Below are 19,191 nucleotides of genomic sequence, written 5' to 3'. Positions count from 1 at the left end.
TAGTTAAGCCATGCGTAACTGACGTTGAAATATACTCAATAAACACACTTTACAATGTTGCATTTGCAGTTTGAAACAATTTATTACGCAATTTTTTTTAAATTGGCAATTTATTATTACAATTTATTATATGCCAAATTGCGTAATAAATTGCCCAAATAGTAGAAATTGCCAATTTGGTGTGTGTTTGAACTTAGTATAAGTTAAGGCGGATTTACATAAACGAGTTGGTCGTGTTGCTTCGTCTGATGCTTTATATAAAAATGAGACTCCTTGTCTATTTCTTCGCTTTGAAGCGATCGAAAGGTTTTAAACCCTCACTCGTCAATTTCTCAACTTTTTGTTTCCCTTAACATCCAGCACTTACACTTTATTTGTGGCCTCAAATTGAACTGTCTGGTGAAGCAGCGCAACAAAAGGCTAATTTACATAAACGCTTTGGTTCCGTGCCCAAGCTTTGACAGCGCGAAAACGCATTGCCGTTATCTTCGCTTTTAAGCGATCAAATCGTTTATGTAAATTTGCCCTTGTGCATTTGAATGAACGTAGAAAAATTGTTCAGAAAATCGACTTTGTAAACTGACTCTTTTGACTCTAATTTAAATCAGTTTTGCTTTCCATATACATATAACTATTTCATTTGTAATTACAACTATGTTTTGTTAAACTTGCATAAGCAAATCAGCTTTAAGTAGTCTTACGTATCATAAATGCACCTCTTGACCTGAGATTTACATCAGGTGAGCGAAGCTGTTTGTAATTTTGAAGTGGACATACTTATTATGATACACCATACATGGGGAGCTTCAGATGCAGGATGATAGCTATAACAGCCGAAAATGTCCATCGGAATAGCATACAATCGCTTCCGTATGCTGATGATATTGATGTCACTGACCTGAACAAACAAGCCGTAAGCTCGGCCTTGTCTGCTTTAGATGAAGAAGCAAAAAAGTAGGTCTTGCGGAGAACGGGGTCTTAAAAATTCGTACGTATTTCGGGCTTCGCAGTCTAGAAACCGCGTTTTCCATGCAGATAGGCTCGAAAGAAATTCCCAAAAGGGCTCTTCATATATTCTTCCACCTTATACTAATTTAAAGCTTATCAATCTTCAAACTCTTGGTAGTCTAAGGAAAATGTTTGGTGTAATATTTCTGACATAACTACTAAAACGATCGATTTTTCTTCTGAACGAAGTAAACTTTGTGTTCCCTCCCGAACTACAAGATACTTCAAACGGCTTCGTCTGAAGAACAAGTTTCGAACTAAACGAATCTTTTCGGTGTTTGTGCCAAGATTATAACACCCACTCAAACACATTTGATAGCTCGGACTCCCTTCTTTCCTTAAAACAGTTTAAGATCTCGACGGGTTACGAACCGCGCTCATCAACAACTTATCATTAAAAAAATTAAATAAAGAAAGAAATATTAAAGTAAATCAATCGCGTGAACAGGATTAGCCTGGTTTCACTGACACAATGCCCTGTATTGTCAAAGTCGGAGATCGAAGTTGGCTCAATTTAATGTTTATGCATTTCGTTACCGATTCATTACAATCAACCATTAATACCTTTTATAATATTTAAGAGATTACAAATAATATTTTTATTTAATTTTAGGTTTATCATCTGAACGAGTAATTTTTTCAAACGTCGCCGCAAAAGAAGAACACGTCCGTCGTGGCCAATTAGCCGACATATGTCTTGACACTCCGCTGTGTAATGGACATACCACCTCTATGGACGTTCTTTGGACCGGGACACCCGTTATAACTTTGCCAGGAGAAACCTTAGCCTCCAGGTAAATTTTTTAACTATCTTCAATGTAGCTGGTATATTTATTGTGATGTTAATTCAGTAACAATTTTATTTGAAGTTAACAAATCTTGACGTGCGATATTTCACATTTCTAATACAAACAAAACTTGCTGAGTCTCTGTTAAAAGTAATATGTGTAAGCGTCATATACTCTCCTTCTGTGCCTGAAATTGCAACAGTTCTCTGCTTCCGAAACACCCAGCTTACTGCAGCATTTGCTAACTTGAAAACAAAAGCAGTATAGATCTCATGTCACCTACATTACCACCCCAATCTGCATCGGTGAAACCTACCAGTTCTTTTAAAGTCTAATCTCATAATTGCAGTTCCTTTTATTATTTACTTACTAATTTCGTTTGATGTTTTTCCGATAATTCCCACACGAAATTGAAAAAGCTTGCAGTAACGTGCCGATGACAACTTGAAGGAAAAACTATCAGGTGGTCTATAATTTTGTTTTCGAGTTTTATGGAACGTGAAACTTTGAACATAGATTCTGGCTTTATTACGTTGTGCTATTTAGGGTAAACAAGTTTTCTAGATAGGATGAAGGGATGAAGTTCCTTAGAGCATATTTTTGCAAATTTTGCAATAAATGCTTAAATAAATGCATATTTTGCAAAAAAAAAAATTTCGTGTTTATCTCTTATAATTGGGGCAATTTGCATACATAGATGGCTAAAGATCGAAGGAAGGTAAACGATAAGCTGCATAGTGTATGTATATATATAGTTTTTTATTCGCTTGTTCTAAAAAAAATATATAGATATTTAAATATGGGCACAGTATCCACTTCCTAAATATATGCATATTTTGTGAATCTTATTGACGTGACTGCACAAAACTTTTGGGGAGTGCATTCAGATTGGCCAATCTTGGCTCAATATAAATCCGGGTCCTTACGGCCCGCCGCGTTTAGACACAACGTGAAAAAGTGTATGATATACAGAGCATCACTTTTTGCAAAACTTTTAAGAAAAAATATGCTATTATTCGTGCTTATTTAAATGCATATTTTTAAGCATATATTTAGAATTTAATAAGCGTGTAAAATCTGTTTTCTTGCATATTTTAAGTTGCCCTAGCTATATATTTAGAATTATTAAATTAAGCATATATTTAGAATTTAATAAGCGTGTAAAATCTGTTTTCTTGCATATTTTAAGTTGCCCTAGCTGCAATATTTAGAATAAAAGAGTATTCTATTTGGGACAGGGATCGAGGTATTCAGAGATATTTAGAAAATCCATTTACAACATGTGGAATCTTGTGATCGATCTTTAAGTAACTACTCATTGAGCTAGAAACACGAAAACTTACACATAATTCAGGTCACTTTGACAATGCAACAAAAGGGGAAAATAAAGAGAAGATAAAAAAATTGTCGACCATATTGGACATCCAAGTCGATGGCATTACGCTACCGGCTGCCTCACACCCAAACACATTTTGGCGAGCATGCATCCGCCATTATACCTAAAATTCAGAGCCGTAATAAAATCCTTAAATCTCTTGCTGACAGCACTTAGGGTAAAAATAAAGATGCGCTCATTAACACCTACCAAAACTTTGGCCATCCGCTTGCAAACATCGAGTCCCCGATATGGTCGGGAAGAAAATACAGGCGTGTCAAATTACTGCTCTCAGAATCGCTACGGGCTGTCTTTTAATGTCCCCAGAACGCCATGTATATTCTCGCACGATGCGCGGTAGCATGGAGAATATATAAAAATAGAAATAAAAAGGCAAATAGTTGTATTAATAATAATGACAATAATTGACTTATTTTGTTTTGTTGATTTTCCGACAGGGTGGATAAATGATGTATATTGGAACGATTTTCCTTCATCCCTTGTCAAATTTGGTTTCGAGATAAACCGGTTTCGGCGTTGTTGTCTGTGATCTGTTGTTGTCGTTTGTCCTGTATTTATAGTTCGTAGGTACATGAGCAGGTATTGTCAAAATTGATGCTTGTGTATAATTAGTTATGTGTATGTGCTGTGTGTTCATAACCGATGGTGGTTTTTACTGATCGATTTGTGTAGCTGACTGGGGCAGGTAAAAGTCCGTAATTTTAGTCGTTTTACGTTCTTTGTGGGTTTTTTGTTTTGGTGCGTTAATCGTTTTGTGTGTTTGTCTGTTGTACCTGTGTGATTACTTTGTTTCTTGTAATCAAGTTTTAATGGCTGAATATTGTGTCAGAAATTGTGTTTATTTGTTCGTTTATTAATCTACCGTGGAATGTTTTCTGTTTGTAGATTTCCATGTTTTCAAGTACGTTGAGACGTCGTACTTTCCTTTTGAAAAGGTCGAAAACTAAGAACTAAAACTAACTCAGTAGATCCGTTTAGCAGCCACGGCGTATGCAAGCTTACCTGCGGATGCCAACATAGTTACATACGGCAAACAGGACGGTAAATAAGAACGAGGTTCAGAGAACATATTAGAGATTACAAAAAAAAAAAACGGAATGCAAACATTATACCAGAGCCTAACTTCGCGAATCACATGGTCGAAAATGAATATTCACCAGCAAACATTAATAAAACAGGTAGGGTCCTTCACATACAAGCAGAGGACCGACGTCTCAATGTTACGTATAAGGCTTCGCTAGCCGAATCGCAATCCAAACATTGTTAGGTTACCTGCCTTCCGCTAGATGTATATAAGTAGCTGGTATTTCACAGCCTCCCACAATGCACAAAGACGGAAATGTACGACAATGGAAACGTGGTCACACTGCGATGGAAATAAATCTCCGTCTTGGAGAAACTTCCAATATAAATTCCAATCAAAATTAAAAACACTCAACCTTTCTCACATGGACACGTCCGTCCTTCTTCAGTGCCAGTTTATTGAGTGTATCTATTTTCATTTGGTTGACGTGGGCCGCAGTTGCATTTGACATGCGCGTTGTCAACTGCCCGCGCCTGTCAAATGCAACTTAAGCCCCACGCATGAGGCTTATTTTGTCCTTATATCGCTCTTCCTTTTGAAAAAGAAGAATTTGGCAAATTGATAATTTTTTGCCATATTCTTCTTTTGCATTCTATATAATTAATTGGTCCAAATGAACGAATATATTAGGGTGCACCATTTTTTGATATTCGTTCATTCGAAGCAATTTTACATTATTTTATACATTTATGTATGAATTTTTCATTTTATATTAGAAAATATATATACATTTTAGAAAATGGTTTTTTTTAGTTCTATAATTTTGCATTGCTTAATTCTTAACTCGAAAGTTGATTTTTAATATAAGCGAATAGTTATTAATTTACTTTTTTTATTCTATTTTTGTGTACAGTTTTTTCTTTCTTTGTTATTTCATCAAAAATTGTTACGTTAGATTCATTAATTTTAATTACACCAAAAGGACCTTGATATATATTTTCATGTTTGTTTCGTGGTTCTTTTTGTAAAATAACTTTATCGCCTATTTTAATAATTATTGGTTTCGCCGTTTTGTCATAGGCATTTTTACTTTGTATGCTTATTTATTAAATGTTTTGCCATTGCATGCGATTTTTGCATCCTAAATTTAACATCCTTACTGTAATTTTCTACGTTATAAATAGGATCTATTTGTTCCTTCTTTAATTCAAGTGGCAATGTAGCCTTTTTGCCAAATACTAATTCAGAAGGCGTAAGTTTATTATCAAATACGGTGTTTGTTGTTGTGTTGTACAAAAATGTGAAATATTTGAGATAAATATTTCAGTCTGAAGCTGTTTAATTTAAATATGCTCTCAGATATTCATTATAAACCCTATGATTTCTTTCGACTGTGCCGACTGTTTCATGGTGGTGTGCCGTTGAAAAATCATGATTTATATTTAAAAGTTTAGTTAATTCGGAAAATACTTCATTTTTAAATTCTGTTCCTAGGTCTGATCTAATGCATTTCATTATTCCATATATTAAAATGAAACCTTCAAAGATTGCTGATGCTACAGTTTTAACTGATTTATCTGGTATCGCGACTGTCATCAGATATTTGGTAAGATCGCAAATCATGGTCACAGCGAACTTGTTCCCATAATTGCTTTCAAGTAATGGGCCTATTGTATCTATTATTACAACATTGAAAGGTTTACTTGGTGTTGGTGTAAGAACACGATTTTCTTTGGTTTTTGGCTTTACTTTAATCAACAGACATTCATTGGAATTTTTGACGAATTTTGCTATATCGCGAGTCGTATTTTTCCAACAGTATTTTGTTCGCAATTTTGCATATAATTTTTTGCTACCGAAATGTCCTAAAATGCGGTCGTTATGATAAATTGTCATGAGTTTTTGTTTTTTGTCTTCGTCTGTCACAGTTTCTATCGGTTCCGTTAGGGTAATTTCTAAATGTTTTAAAATTTTATTTCCAGTGGTTTTCAGATCTGAAATTTGTCATCTACTATATGTAAAGTATGTGGAATTAAAAAATTTTAATGAAAAAGTTCTGTTTTAATAGCACCCAAAGTTGAAACTGAATCTGTTATAACGCCGGTTATATTTATGATATTGCTGTTTTTTATGGAAATATTTTGTTTTAAACTTGAAAATTGTAATAATGAAATATCAGCTTGTGTATCTACTAAGAAAGTGCATGTTTTAAAAGAGTCATTGCAATTCAGTTCGATGAAATCTGAGTAATTAAGATTTAGACAGTAAATTGATTTATTTTGGAAAATGTTATTTAATTCAGCTCCTCGTCCCCCAGTGTTCGCTCCTGAGGGCCGTCGGAGTTTAAAGTCGGTACACTAGCGTTATTCGTAGTATTTGAACGTCTATTGTTGTTGTTGTTATTGTCATTGTTGTTTCGGTTTGTTTATCTGTTGTTGTTGTTGTTTTTGTTGCGAAAGTTACCATAACCTCGCGAGCCATAATTATTGTTGTTATTGTGCCTATAGCTGTTATTGTTGCCTCTACTGAAATTGTTGTTGTATCGTGAAACGTTATTCCTATTGTAATGATTTCCTCTAAAGTTACCTCGATTATTCTGCCTGCTATAACGCGATCGAAACCTTAACACTTGCCTTTCAATGACTTGATTATTATGTTCGTTGATCATTTTAGCAACTTCGTCTTTTGAGTCAGTAAACGTAGTTGACGCCAAAATTGATTTGACCAGGTTTGAGCGAGTATTAAGCCGACAAACATTGACAGTTTGTTCGACTGCCATTTCATCTCATGCGCTTTTCCCTGAGTCATTCCTTCTATAACTAAAGATCGTTCCAAAGCATCGGATAGTTCTTCTACGCGTTTTGCGAATTCCGGGTGGTTATTATTGAAAACTTTTAATCATGCAATTTTTCCTGCAACAACTTTCGAGTTGTCAGGTTTTATTCTACCTTTTAACGCATCTTTTATTTGTTGAATTGATGTTACTTCACTTGGAATTGCCTCAAGCGATTTTCCTTCAAGCTTGGATTTTATAAATGAAATGAAGGTATTGGTCAAATTTGCTTCCATTAAATCTTTTTTTTAAAAAAGGATCGCCGCTGTAGTTTTCTCTAATTATCGAGGCACACATTGTAATGAAAGTTTTCTTTTCTTCTGCAGTTGCCATTGTTGGTTGTTCTTCGGTAATTGTTTCTAAGTTATTTATGTGAACTGAATTTTCGAATCCAGCAAACTAATCAAGATAAGACACAATACTTTTTTTAATAATATTAGCTTCGTATGCTGTAGGTGTCTGTGCGTCAGAGACCTCTTCCTCAGTATCGAAATCAGAGCTTGATTCGCTTTCTTCTATTAACTCGATAAAATCTTCGGATACTTTTATATTGCAATTAATTTTTGAAAAACATTTAATGAGTTGTTCTCTGCACTTTGACACACTTTCAGTCACAGCACTTGGCTTATCTCGATTTTCAAAATGTGAATTTACTTGGTTTATAGCTTTTAGTTAGTTATAGCTTTTAATTAATGAAACATTATATTTTATTAACTTTTTCTCCGAGATAGATGGATTTTTTAAAACGCCTTTAATAACTTTAGTGAATTCAGAACGTAAATCTTTAAACTCGGTATTAAAATCTGACATTTGACAACCAGCAGTGACAAATGAAAACTTTATTACGTTTATTAAAAATGCCCTAAAGATTTCGAATTTGTTTCCTAAAAAATCTAAGAAGGGTTGAAAGCTAACTGTTAGGTACTGTTTATACAAAACGAGATTGGAACTACTCAATAGTATGTAGATTCAGAAAAGATTTAAAATGTTCAAAATCACCAGAAATAAAAAAAATCGAAAGGCACTGCATGCGTTGCCTACTTTGAATGCGCTGTAAATGCAAAAGGGAGTTGAAATAGTAAAAAGACACTGTATTCGTTGAAAAGCTTAAATGAGTTATAAATTCAAAACTGTTGAAATATTTTAAAGACATTCTAGGAATAATAACCTCGAAAATTGTTTAAATCTTCAGAAGGCGTTTAAGTCGAATAAATCAGGAGAATTATGAATTTGAAAAAATTTTGGAATATTTTAGGAACACGAGATATAAATAATCGGCTTAATTATTAAAGTAAAAGAAAAATAACAGTTTACTTGAAATATTATTATGCGCTTCCATCGTGTATCTCCATTTGAAAAGTAGCATGCAAAAATGTGGGGAATTTCATGCAAATGGGATAAGGTTTTATCATATCGTTAGCTTAATGTGAAAATGTGCTAAGTCAACTTTTACGAATTTTAAAGGAGACGAAAAAAACTGAATAATTTTTGAAATACCCTTCTTTTTTCAAAGCTGTGAATGAGGATACCTTAATTGCAATGCTTTTGAGTGTAGAAGCTTTGATAAAGATAAATAATAATCATGTCGTTAGCTTAATGTGAAAATGTGCTAAGTCACTTTTTACGAATTTTACAGGAGAAGAAAAAAACTGAATAATTTTTGAAATAACATTTTTTTTTTCAAAACTGTGAATGAGGATACCATAGTTGCAATACTTTTGAGTGTAGAAGCTTTGAAAAAGATAAATAAAAATCATTTATGCTAACCCAGCAGCTATTTTATGACTTAGCACAATTTCCTCACTCAAAACAAATTTTTTCTCCCGACTTACCACTTTTTACTTAATATGTTTCCCATCACTCCTCCCCTTTAATGATTGAAATATAACACTAAAGCTATATATTTCACAAAAAATACTATTTATTTGTCAAACTATTTCTAACTATTGGCGGCCACCGTGGTGCGATGGTAGCGTGCTCCGCCTACCACACCGAATGCCCTGGGTTAACACCCCGGGCAAAGCAACATCATGGTTTTCAATTAGAAGAAACTTTTTCTAAGCGTTGTCGCCCCTCGACAGTGTTTGGCAAGCGCTCCGGGTGTATTTCTGCCATGAAAACCTCTCATTGCAAACTCATTAGCCTCGCAGATGCCAAGTAGGTCCCGTCCCGCCAATTTGTAGGAAAAATTAAAAAAAAGGAGCACGACGTAAATTGGAAGAACGGCTCGGCCTAAAATCTCTTCGGAGGTTATGGCGCCTTACATTTATTTATTTATTTTATTTCTAACGGTTCTAATCTGGACTCTTTTTCCGGATGGTGCGCAGACAATAACTTATTTTTAAATTCAAACAAATGCAGAGGTGTGTCTTATTCCATAAAGGCAACTGCCACACACTATCTACCAACTAAATTCTAAATCTCTTAATCGTTGCCAAGAGAGTAAAGACTTGGGTGTAATTTTCGACTCCAAACTCTCTTTTTCTAGTCACATTGATTTCGTTGTTTCAAAATTTGTTGCAATGGTTGGGTTCAGTAGACGTAACACCAGTGACTTTAAGGACCATATGACGTTGAAGGCACTTTATATATCCTTGGTCAGAAGTAGTATTGAATATTGTTTAATAATATGGAATCCTTTCTATGAATCTAACCCCTATAAAATTGAGAAAGTTCAAAAAATTAAAAAAAAAAAAAAACAAGTAAGGAAGGCTAAGTTCGGGTTTAACAGAACATTACATACTCAGCTGAGAGCTTTGGAGACAAAATAAGGGAAAATCACCATTTAGCAAAATGAACCTAGGGTAACCCTGGAATGTGTTTGTATGACGTGTGTATCAAATGAAAGGTGTTAATGATTATTTAAAACGTAGTGGGCCTTAGTTCTATAGGTGGACGCCTTTTCGAGATATCGCAATAAGGGTGGACCAGGGGTGACTCTAGAATTGTTTGTACGATATGTGTATCAAATTAAAAGTATTAATGAGGGTTTTAAAAGTGAGTAGCCCTTAGTTGTATATGTGAAGGCGTTTTCTAGATATCCACCAAAATGTGGACCAGGGTGACCCAGAACATCTTCTGTCGGGTACCGCTAATTTATTTATATATGTCATACCACGAACAGTATTCCTGCCAAGATTCCAAGGGCTTTTGATTTCGCCCCGCAGAACTTTTTCATTTTCTTCTGCTTAATATGGTAAGTGTCAAACCCATTTTACAAAGCTTTTTCTAAAGTTATATTTTGCGTCAATAAACCAATCCAATTACCATGTTTCATCTCTTTTTTCATATTTGGTACAGAATTATGGCATTTTTTTCATTTTTCGTAATTTTCGATATCGGAAAAGTGGGCGTGGTCATAGTCGGATTTCGCCATATTTTATACCAAGATAAAGTGACTTCAGATAAATACGTGAACTAAGTTTAGTTAAGATATATTGTTTTTTGCGCAAGTTATCGTGTTAACGGCCGAGCGGAAGGACAGATGGTCGACTGTGTATAAAAACTGGGCGTGGCTTCAACCGGTTTCGCCCATTTTCACAAAAAACAGTTATCGTCATAGATTCTATGTCCCTACCAAATTTGACAAAGATTGGTAAATTTTTGTTCGACTTATGGCATTAAAAGTGTTCTAGGCGAATTAAATGAAAAAGGGCGGAGTTACGCTCATTTTGAAATTTTCTTTTATCCTTGTATTTTGTTGCACCATATCATTACTGTAGTCGAATGTTGACATAATTTACTCTTATACTGTAAAGATATTAAATTTTTTGTTAAAATTTGACTTAAAAATTTTTTTTTTTAAAGTGGGCGTGTTCGTCATCCGATTTCGCTAATTTTTATTTAGCACACATATAGTAATATGAGTAACGTGCCTACCAAATTTCATCATGATATCTTCAACGACTGCCAAATTACAGCTTGCAAAACTTTTAAATTACCTTCTTTTAAAAGTGGGCGGTGCCACGCCCATTGTCCAAAATTTTTCTAGTTTTCTATTTTGCGTCATAAGGTAAACGCACCTACCAATTTTCATCGCTTTATCCGTCTTTGGTAATGAATTATCGCACTTTTTCGGTTTTTCGAAATTTTCGATATCGAAAAAGTGGGCGTGGTTGTAGTCCGATTTCGTTCATTTTAAATAGCGATCTAAGATGAGCGCCCAGGAACCTACATACCAAATTCCATCAAGATTTCTCAAAATTTACTCAAGTTATCGTGTTTACAGACGGACGGACATGGCTAAATGAATTTCTTTTTTCACCCAGATCATTTTGATATATAGAAGTCTATATCTATCTCGATTAGTTTAGGCCGTTACGGATTACCGTTATGCGAACAAAGTTAATATACTCTGTGAGCTCTGCTCAGCTGAGTATAAAAATGCTTTACGTATGCTTCACTGGCCAGACGGCCTCCCATCATATACCAGCAGTCACAAATTGCTTGGTCTTCAGGCTTTGCATGACAGATGTAATAAACTTTAGCATGAATTGCTCTGATATATCTACTTTGTTCATTCCATATATTCCACTGCGTGATCTTCGGCATAATAGATTATTTATCTAAATAACTCATAAGCACACAGCACGTAAAAATGAAAAAATTAAATATTTTTTTTTGTGATCGATGTATTTTGAATTTAGTTTTAAAACTGCATTAAAATACAATTTTTCAAAAAAACTGACTTAGCACATTTTCACATTACGCTAACCATGTATGCCAACCCAGCAGCTATTTTATGACTTAGCACAATTTCCGTACTCAAAACAAATTTTTTCTCCTGACTTAGCACTTTTTAATCAATATGTTTTCCCATCACTCCTCCCCTTTAATGATTGAAATTTAACACTAAAACTATATATTTGACATAAAATACTATTTATTTGTCAAACTATTTCTAACTGTTCTGATCTGGACTCTTTTGGTGGATGGTGCGTACACAATAATTTATTTTTAAATTCAAACAAATGTTGTGTTGTGTTCCGCTGCAAAAAAAAACCTGCCACATACTTTTTCTACAAACTAAATGCTAGATCTCTTAATCGTTGTCAAGAGAGTAAAGACTTGGGCGTAATTTTTGACTCCAAACTCTCTTTTTCTACTCACATTCACTTCAACGCAAATTGCTTGGCCTTCAGGCTTTGCATAACAGAAGAACTGTTATCTCACTCATGCTTGCCTATAATGTAATAAACTTTAGCACGAATTGCTCTGATTTATCTAATTTGTTCATTCCATATATTCCACAGCGTGATCTTCGGCATAATAGATTACACAGGCCGACAGCATCTCAGACCCAGGGACCGGGCTATATATTTTCCAAGGATTTTGATGCGATGTATCGAAATCTGGCCTCAAAATTCCTCTATCAGCTCTGGTTTTTGAGATATCCTAACCTAAAAGTGCAAAATACACCGTTTTTGTCCATATTTGAGGTTATGCAGCCTTGCATATGTTTTCTTTCACCAAAATTAAAGGATGGGGTCTTTGAAAACAAGTCTTATTCTTTCAAATGGCGTTGAGTTGGCTCAAATATCATTTTTTTTCGCTAAGATATCGTATTTTGAAATTTTGTCGTGTGGTAGGAATGGTTTCTAGGGGTTAGGGGATAAGGAAGTTGATGGGTTAACATTTAAGATAAATAAGACTTATTTTAGGAAAAATATGCGAGTAAACGCTGTCCCCAGGGTTAAGTGGGTCAGCCTGCTTGCGGTATGATAGGGGTGGTTTCTAGGGGTTAGGGCTGTGTGTGACTTGGTACCCGAGGGTTAGATAGTGTAGGAGTGTGGTGAGTTAGCAAACTTATGGTGCGAGACAAAATTTTAAGAAAAATAAGACTCAATTCAAGAAAATTAGTAATAGACTATATCATGTCTATGTTATCTCAATCGATTTTCCAGTGTAGGGAAAGTTAGAAACATGAAAATTTCAAAATGCGATATCTCAGCGAAAGAAAATGATATTTGAGCAAATTCAACGCCATTTGAAGGAAGAAGAATTGTATTTAAAGACGCCATCCTTTAATTTTAGAGCAAGAAAACATCTACAAGGCTACATAACCTCAAATATGGGCAAAAATGGTGTTTTTTGCACTTTTAGGTTAGGATACTCAAAAACCAGAGATGATAGAGCAAAGCCAAATTTGGATTCAGCACATCATAAACCTTTGGAAATATATGATCTGGTTTCTGGGTCTGAATACTTGTTAAATTTTATCGGCCTGTGTTATTTATCGAAATAACTCATAAAACGAATTTGCTATGAATGAACCTATAACTAGGACTATACATCTAGCAAATATATTCAGTGGTGTTATTAATTGTAATAACAGCTTGTATAAGTTTAAGTTTGAAATGTTTTCTATTTTCAACTAGTCTGTAAGAAAGCATGTAGTTATCGACATGTAAAAATTGAAGTCGATAAAAGTCAGCGCAAAGCATTTATCAAACACCAAAAGCATGTCTCAATTGGGTGAATCCAATTTCAAGGGGATTGTTCGCAACCCTCTCAAGGGGTTGCCAGCGCAATATATAGCTTCTCCGACCCAATTGTCAACCTTACCTACCCGTGGCGAATCATGTTTCATTGATAGCCGAGGCTCTGGAGACCCCAAGTTCCTCATGGAGCTAGGAGATGGGAGGGCGGGATGGCCTGGAAGTTTTAATGAGGCCATATAAATCGTTCCCGAGATGGTCGTGCTACTACCTTAATAGTGCTTTGTTACCGGAACGTACGGGATCTATATCCGGCAAGGGACCATCAACATCGGCCCAAAGCCGTCGGGAAGTGTCTTTATCGTTAATACAACAACAACAACAAAGCATCTACTTTTAGACAGAATGAATTAAATAAGTAAATAAAATGCGCGCACAGAGAAATGACTAGTAATTCAGATTGATATTATTGACTGGTTGACTTAGCACATTTTTTTTTTTTTGAACAGCTGACGATTTAGCACATTTACACATCATTGCCCACAGCACGTAAAAATTAAAATATTTTTTTTTGTGATCGTTGTATTTGAATTCAGTTTTAAAACTTCATTAAAATACAATTTTACAAAAAAAAGTGACTTAGCACATTTTCACATTAAGCTAACGACATGCAATTTCAAATGAATTTTGTATGCTTCTATTTTTGTTGTATTTTAGTGTACTCGGTGGCTCGGTGCCTCGGGGCAGCTTGAGCGCCGACCATATGGCCATAGTAGTATAGCGTCATCAATCACAAGACGAACGGACTACCTGATTCCCTATCTGCGCTTCGAGGTAGACCTTAAGGCCACAATAGAGGTGGACGGTTGGCTCAAGGGTGCGCAAATGGCGGACGAGGCGATACATGTGTACACAGACTGTTCCAAAATAGTGGAAGGAGTAGGGTCTGCGGTATACTGTGCTGATCCGGAAATAAGCAGATCCTACAGGCTGCCGGATTACTGTAGCGTTTTCCAAGCGGAAATATTAGCCGTAACCAAAGTAGTAGAACCCCTGGAAGAGAATAACTTAAGCTGTAACCGTGTTAACTTTTATATTGACAGTCAAGAATTGCTGCTTGATCTCGCATAGCACAGCATCTAAATGCGTGTTAGAGTGTAAGCAGTCTCTGGAGAGAATCGGGACAGGGAGAAGCATACACCTATATTGAGTCCCAGGGCATATGGGAATAGATGGGAATGAAAAACCGGACGAACTAGCTAAAAAGAGCGCATCCCTTGAAGCTTGCTCCGTAGACGTCCCAATTAAACTGGGCGAGATTAAGTGAAGGCGAGAGGTGCACATGATCGATCAAGCGCGAAAGGCGTGGGTTCAAGCGCGGGGCTGTAATGTTTCGAAGATTATGTGTAGGTCTTAAACCTTAGACTAACAAAGTTGCTTCTATCATTAAAAAGAGAGGACTGTAGACTCATGACGGGTATTCTGACTGGACACTGCCTTCTGGCGTCACATGCCTTTAAATTAGGCTTGGTCAGTGATAGCAGATTTAGGAAGTGCGAGTTGGAGGAGGAAACGATCGAGCACGTTCTGTGCTCGTACCCTGCACTTGCCAGGCTAAGACTCCAGCTATTAGGAGTGATACAGCTGTCAGATCTAGAAGCAGCAAGTGGCTTAAGTCCTAGGAAGCTTCTAGTATTTGCCAAGAGGACGGAGTTATTTTATAACATAGGACCTGGTTTTTGATAGGGTTTTTCAGTTTGGTCGTTAAAACAAACTTCTGGTAACACTACGGACTCAATCAGTCTATGTGAGGTCCTCATGGACCGGCCAGTTCAACCTAACCTAACCTAGTGTACTTTAAAAAAATTTAATTCAATTTACAAAGACACGATATAATGATTTAATTCACAAACTATTGATTTTAATTTTTACGAAAACAAAAATTTAATTTCCTGAAAAGTAAATTTAACCTGAGAAATATTAATAACAAAGTGACTTATTAAATGGCAAATTGAATATTGTATTTAATTTGCAAAACTATTGTAGCTTATGCAAAGTGCATGAAGCGGACGCAACACTTTTATTCAAAATGTGTAATTGGATTTTTATAGATACGGCACGACGCATCTGTTCAAAATTGTAATTTTGTAAAATATACGGACGCACCGCAAAATTCATAAATTGTTATATATTATACATATATTGCATATACACGCACCATGGTTAGGAAAAATTTTTATTATTTCAAAACGAAAAGAAAAATGTACATATATATGTGTGGAAAAAAAACTATGTGTAGGGGAAAACTAGTATACATATATATACTTATGGCTGCTACGCTGCTACTGCCGTTACACTGCTGCCTGCTGGCCTTGAAAAAATAAAAGGCCAGATTTAACTTTTATTTCCGGACTTTTATTTATAAAAGTCCGAGTTTAACTAGTTCTATCGGACTCAAAAAATAAAAATACGGATTTTACTCTTATATGTGGACTTTTATGGAAAAAGTTCGAAAAATAAAAAGGATGCATGTTTCGACATGATATTGCTATCGGGAACTCAAACATTTTCACCTAGGACAATTTTTTGACCAGGAATTTTTCGACTCCGAAAAAAAAAATTATTATTTTCCGTCCCTGGTTTATTTTGTATTAACTTAGTACAATATTTTTACCTTTGGTATGTGGCGGGAGAACAGCAGCGACTTTCTTCCTACGTGGTTGAAACAGAACAGAAAGTAAGAAAATGATCTCCGTTGTTACCCGTGTTATGTTGCTTATATGTGTGAGTGACTATATAAGTGTGTATGCATGCATGTGAGCTATATATGACAGTGTATTTACGTACACACATATGCGCAACTAAATAAATTATGCATTGGGGTGCCGTGTATAATAGATATAAATAATTAGGTTTTGACCTAAACATGCCCGCCGATTGCGGTAAGCAACATCTTTGGGAGGAATTCCATACTTCAGCTGTCACGCACATGTAGTACTTAAAAACTAGATATAATTTTTGTTTATTTTGAACAAAAATGTATTGCCTGATCGCGCCCGTACTTCATTAATTAGAGCGTCCGCTGTAGGAAGAAAAGAAGCAACAAGCTGAAAACACGATCGGGTTATAATTTAACGCACTTTATTAGTATAAGCCTCGTTTGGATTTCCAGTTTTTCGTAGTCTGGACGAATAGGTCATGTCTCCGTGCCAGATTTGAACGATTTTAATATTATTTTCCATCTGGACAAAGAGACCAAGTCCCCGTTCCAGATTTTAACTTTATGAGTTATATCCAGACGAAGAGGACGGGTCTTCGTGCCAGATTGGACTTATTTTGTTATTTTTGATTTTAATTTTAATAAAAAGTTTTATTTTAAAATAATTTTTGGTTAGGTGGCGAACGCTTTACTGATTTTGTAATATTTCGTAAAATTATATTGACCCTCTAATACGCCTTTTTGTGGCTGGCAACTCCACGGCCGGGAAATTCCCGTATGCGCAGTAATGTATTTTCAATGAAGAAAAAGATGACCGCGGCTAGGGCTCAAAATCGTGGATCAACTGGTTAGTGATCACTTCCGAAAAGTTCCGTTGAGTGCGTCTTATTTTCCTTATACATCGACTGTCGGGTTCCTGAATTGTAATTATGAAACTAACTTTTATTAAAATTTAATCGAAATTATTTTCAACCTCCTGTGTTAAGGCCGAAAATTTGTAGTTTGGATTATGATCAAAAATTTCTTATTTCGAATATGATCGAAAGTTTGTAGTTTTATTTTTATTTTGTGACTACTTTTGTCACAAGATACCTGCCACCCAAGAAAAGTTTTTCATTTTAGGCTAGTTTTTGTAGTATTCGACAAAAACTCTTGCTAAATAAATTTTAATTGTATATTATACTTAACTTTTCGCATTTTGCCATATTTCATTTGCCATTCGTAGTTATTTTTGCAAAAAGATTCATGAATCATCTAATTGCTAACATTGATAAAAAAATTGGAGCCTTTAATGTGCCTCAGGAACACGCACAATGGAACATGATCATTTATTATATTGATATAGCAACACCACCCGGCGGAATTGAAGTGTTAAGTGAAAGAAAATGAATTAATGACAAATGAAAAAAGAAAAATGTCATTATATAATAAACATGATGATGGTAAGTAATGAAAATTTGCAAAATTGTATAATTTGGATTATGTCATTTGTGTCCCGGACTAGTGTAAGATGCTTTAAAAATATGTATTTAATAGCGTTTTCTTTTCTGGCTAAAGTGTTTCCCTTTTTGTACGCCGCGCAAGGGTTGTTGTTCTATTCTAAAAAACAGGCAACGCCTTAACGGGGTATTTCGTTCTTTTGTGAAAATTGTTGCCTGCTCGCATCGCAAAAGCGTTACACTTTTAAGCGGCAGTTACACACCGACGTGTGACGTACTTACGGACGTTTGTCATATGAAACACGTTTGACCGAACCCTCAAACCTGTAGGAATCAATGTGTGAGTCTGTGTACATGTACATAACATATTTGTGTGTGTATTGTTTACAACAAAGCACTGTTGCCATTGACCAGTTTACATACATGCTTATGCAAACATCAACTTTTGGAATTACAATTTTTCACTGTACAAATGGCAGAAACAAATACTGAATAAGAATTTCTAGTTCATTTATTTGTAACCTCCAATTATATATAATAATTTTAGGATAATTCAACAAAATTTTAAACAATCATTAGGCCTGTTTGTATAATAACTGCAATTGGTCCAAACATAGCACACAAAATTTTTAATAGGCAACTCTGTCTTGTGAGAGAGCGATCAGCTGACACGTTCTTACGGAAAAAATCAAAATTGTTTTGATTTCTACGTTCCGGGCTACGTACGTACGTGCGTTGACCGTCGGTGAGTTTTCGTTTACATTGCACACTCATAAGATAGGTCGTGTCAGCTGACACGTTTTTGGTACGTACGTTCGTGAGTAACTGCCGCTTTAGCCTATATAAAATGGCGGTGTGGCAGTGCAACTCTGTGAAACTCTCAATTCGCTCTTAAGTTTCACATATAATCTGTTAATATGAGTGAATATGGTGAGTTGAAATGTTCTTTGTATACACTATAAATGTTGAAAATTTTCTGGGGTAGAGTAACTCTATTAGGGCTTTACCATTTACTTAGACAACAATTTATTTAAGAAAAGAAAACGCTATAAGTGTTCTTTTTAGTTTTTTTGCTAGAAAAGCCAGAAATTATCGCAGAAGGAATCAGTTATGAAATTGAGTGACTTTGTGCAAAGTTAATTACAATTTTGTTTTTATAGTGCTTTTCCTTATCTCAAAACATCCAACAAAAATGGTGGGAGTTACTATGAGAAATAAGGGATAACACTTAAACGAAAAAAAAAAATTATTATTTGCAAAAAGAAGTGCACATATTACGTATATGGATTTTGTTTATTTACATTGACACATCTGTATTTTTCCCTGCGGCTACCGAACGTTTGTAGGTACGGGGTAATTTGCTTGTAGTTAGTTTTGCAATTTATTTATATATTTGATCTATGTTTCCGCAGGGGATATGAGTTATTTCTCTGGGATTTCGTTTTTAGTCAGTCGTAGTTTCTGTTCATAAAAGTTGTTAATCGTCATACGGTCGGTCTTTAGCGCAAACACGTCGGCATATTTTGGACATACATCGAGAAGTTGTG

At 35.2% G+C, this 19,191-nt stretch overlaps 1 protein-coding gene across 3 annotated transcripts in view; it reads left to right on the top strand.

Annotated features, from left to right (window-relative positions):
• The window catches only part of sxc (O-linked N-acetylglucosamine (GlcNAc) transferase sxc), a 1,061,542-nt gene that overhangs the window by 668,110 nt on the left and 374,241 nt on the right, over window positions 1-19,191 (top strand). For 2 of the 3 annotated variants that reach the window (XM_067773008.1, XM_067773007.1), the window contains exon 8: window positions 1,622-1,802. In XM_067773008.1, coding sequence (XP_067629109.1) covers window positions 1,622-1,802 — 181 coding nt within the window. Of the gene's footprint in view, window positions 1-1,621; window positions 1,803-1,877; window positions 1,897-19,191 lie in introns of those variants that run through there. The other variant, XM_067773009.1, reaches the window with a different exon arrangement.

Source organism: Eurosta solidaginis, chromosome 3, assembly GCF_040869045.1.
Source record: "Eurosta solidaginis isolate ZX-2024a chromosome 3, ASM4086904v1, whole genome shotgun sequence".
Lineage (NCBI taxonomy): Eukaryota > Metazoa > Arthropoda > Insecta > Diptera > Tephritidae > Eurosta > Eurosta solidaginis.
The sequence above is the reverse complement of the archived record's forward strand: the minus strand, read 5'-3'. Positions and strand labels throughout refer to the sequence as shown.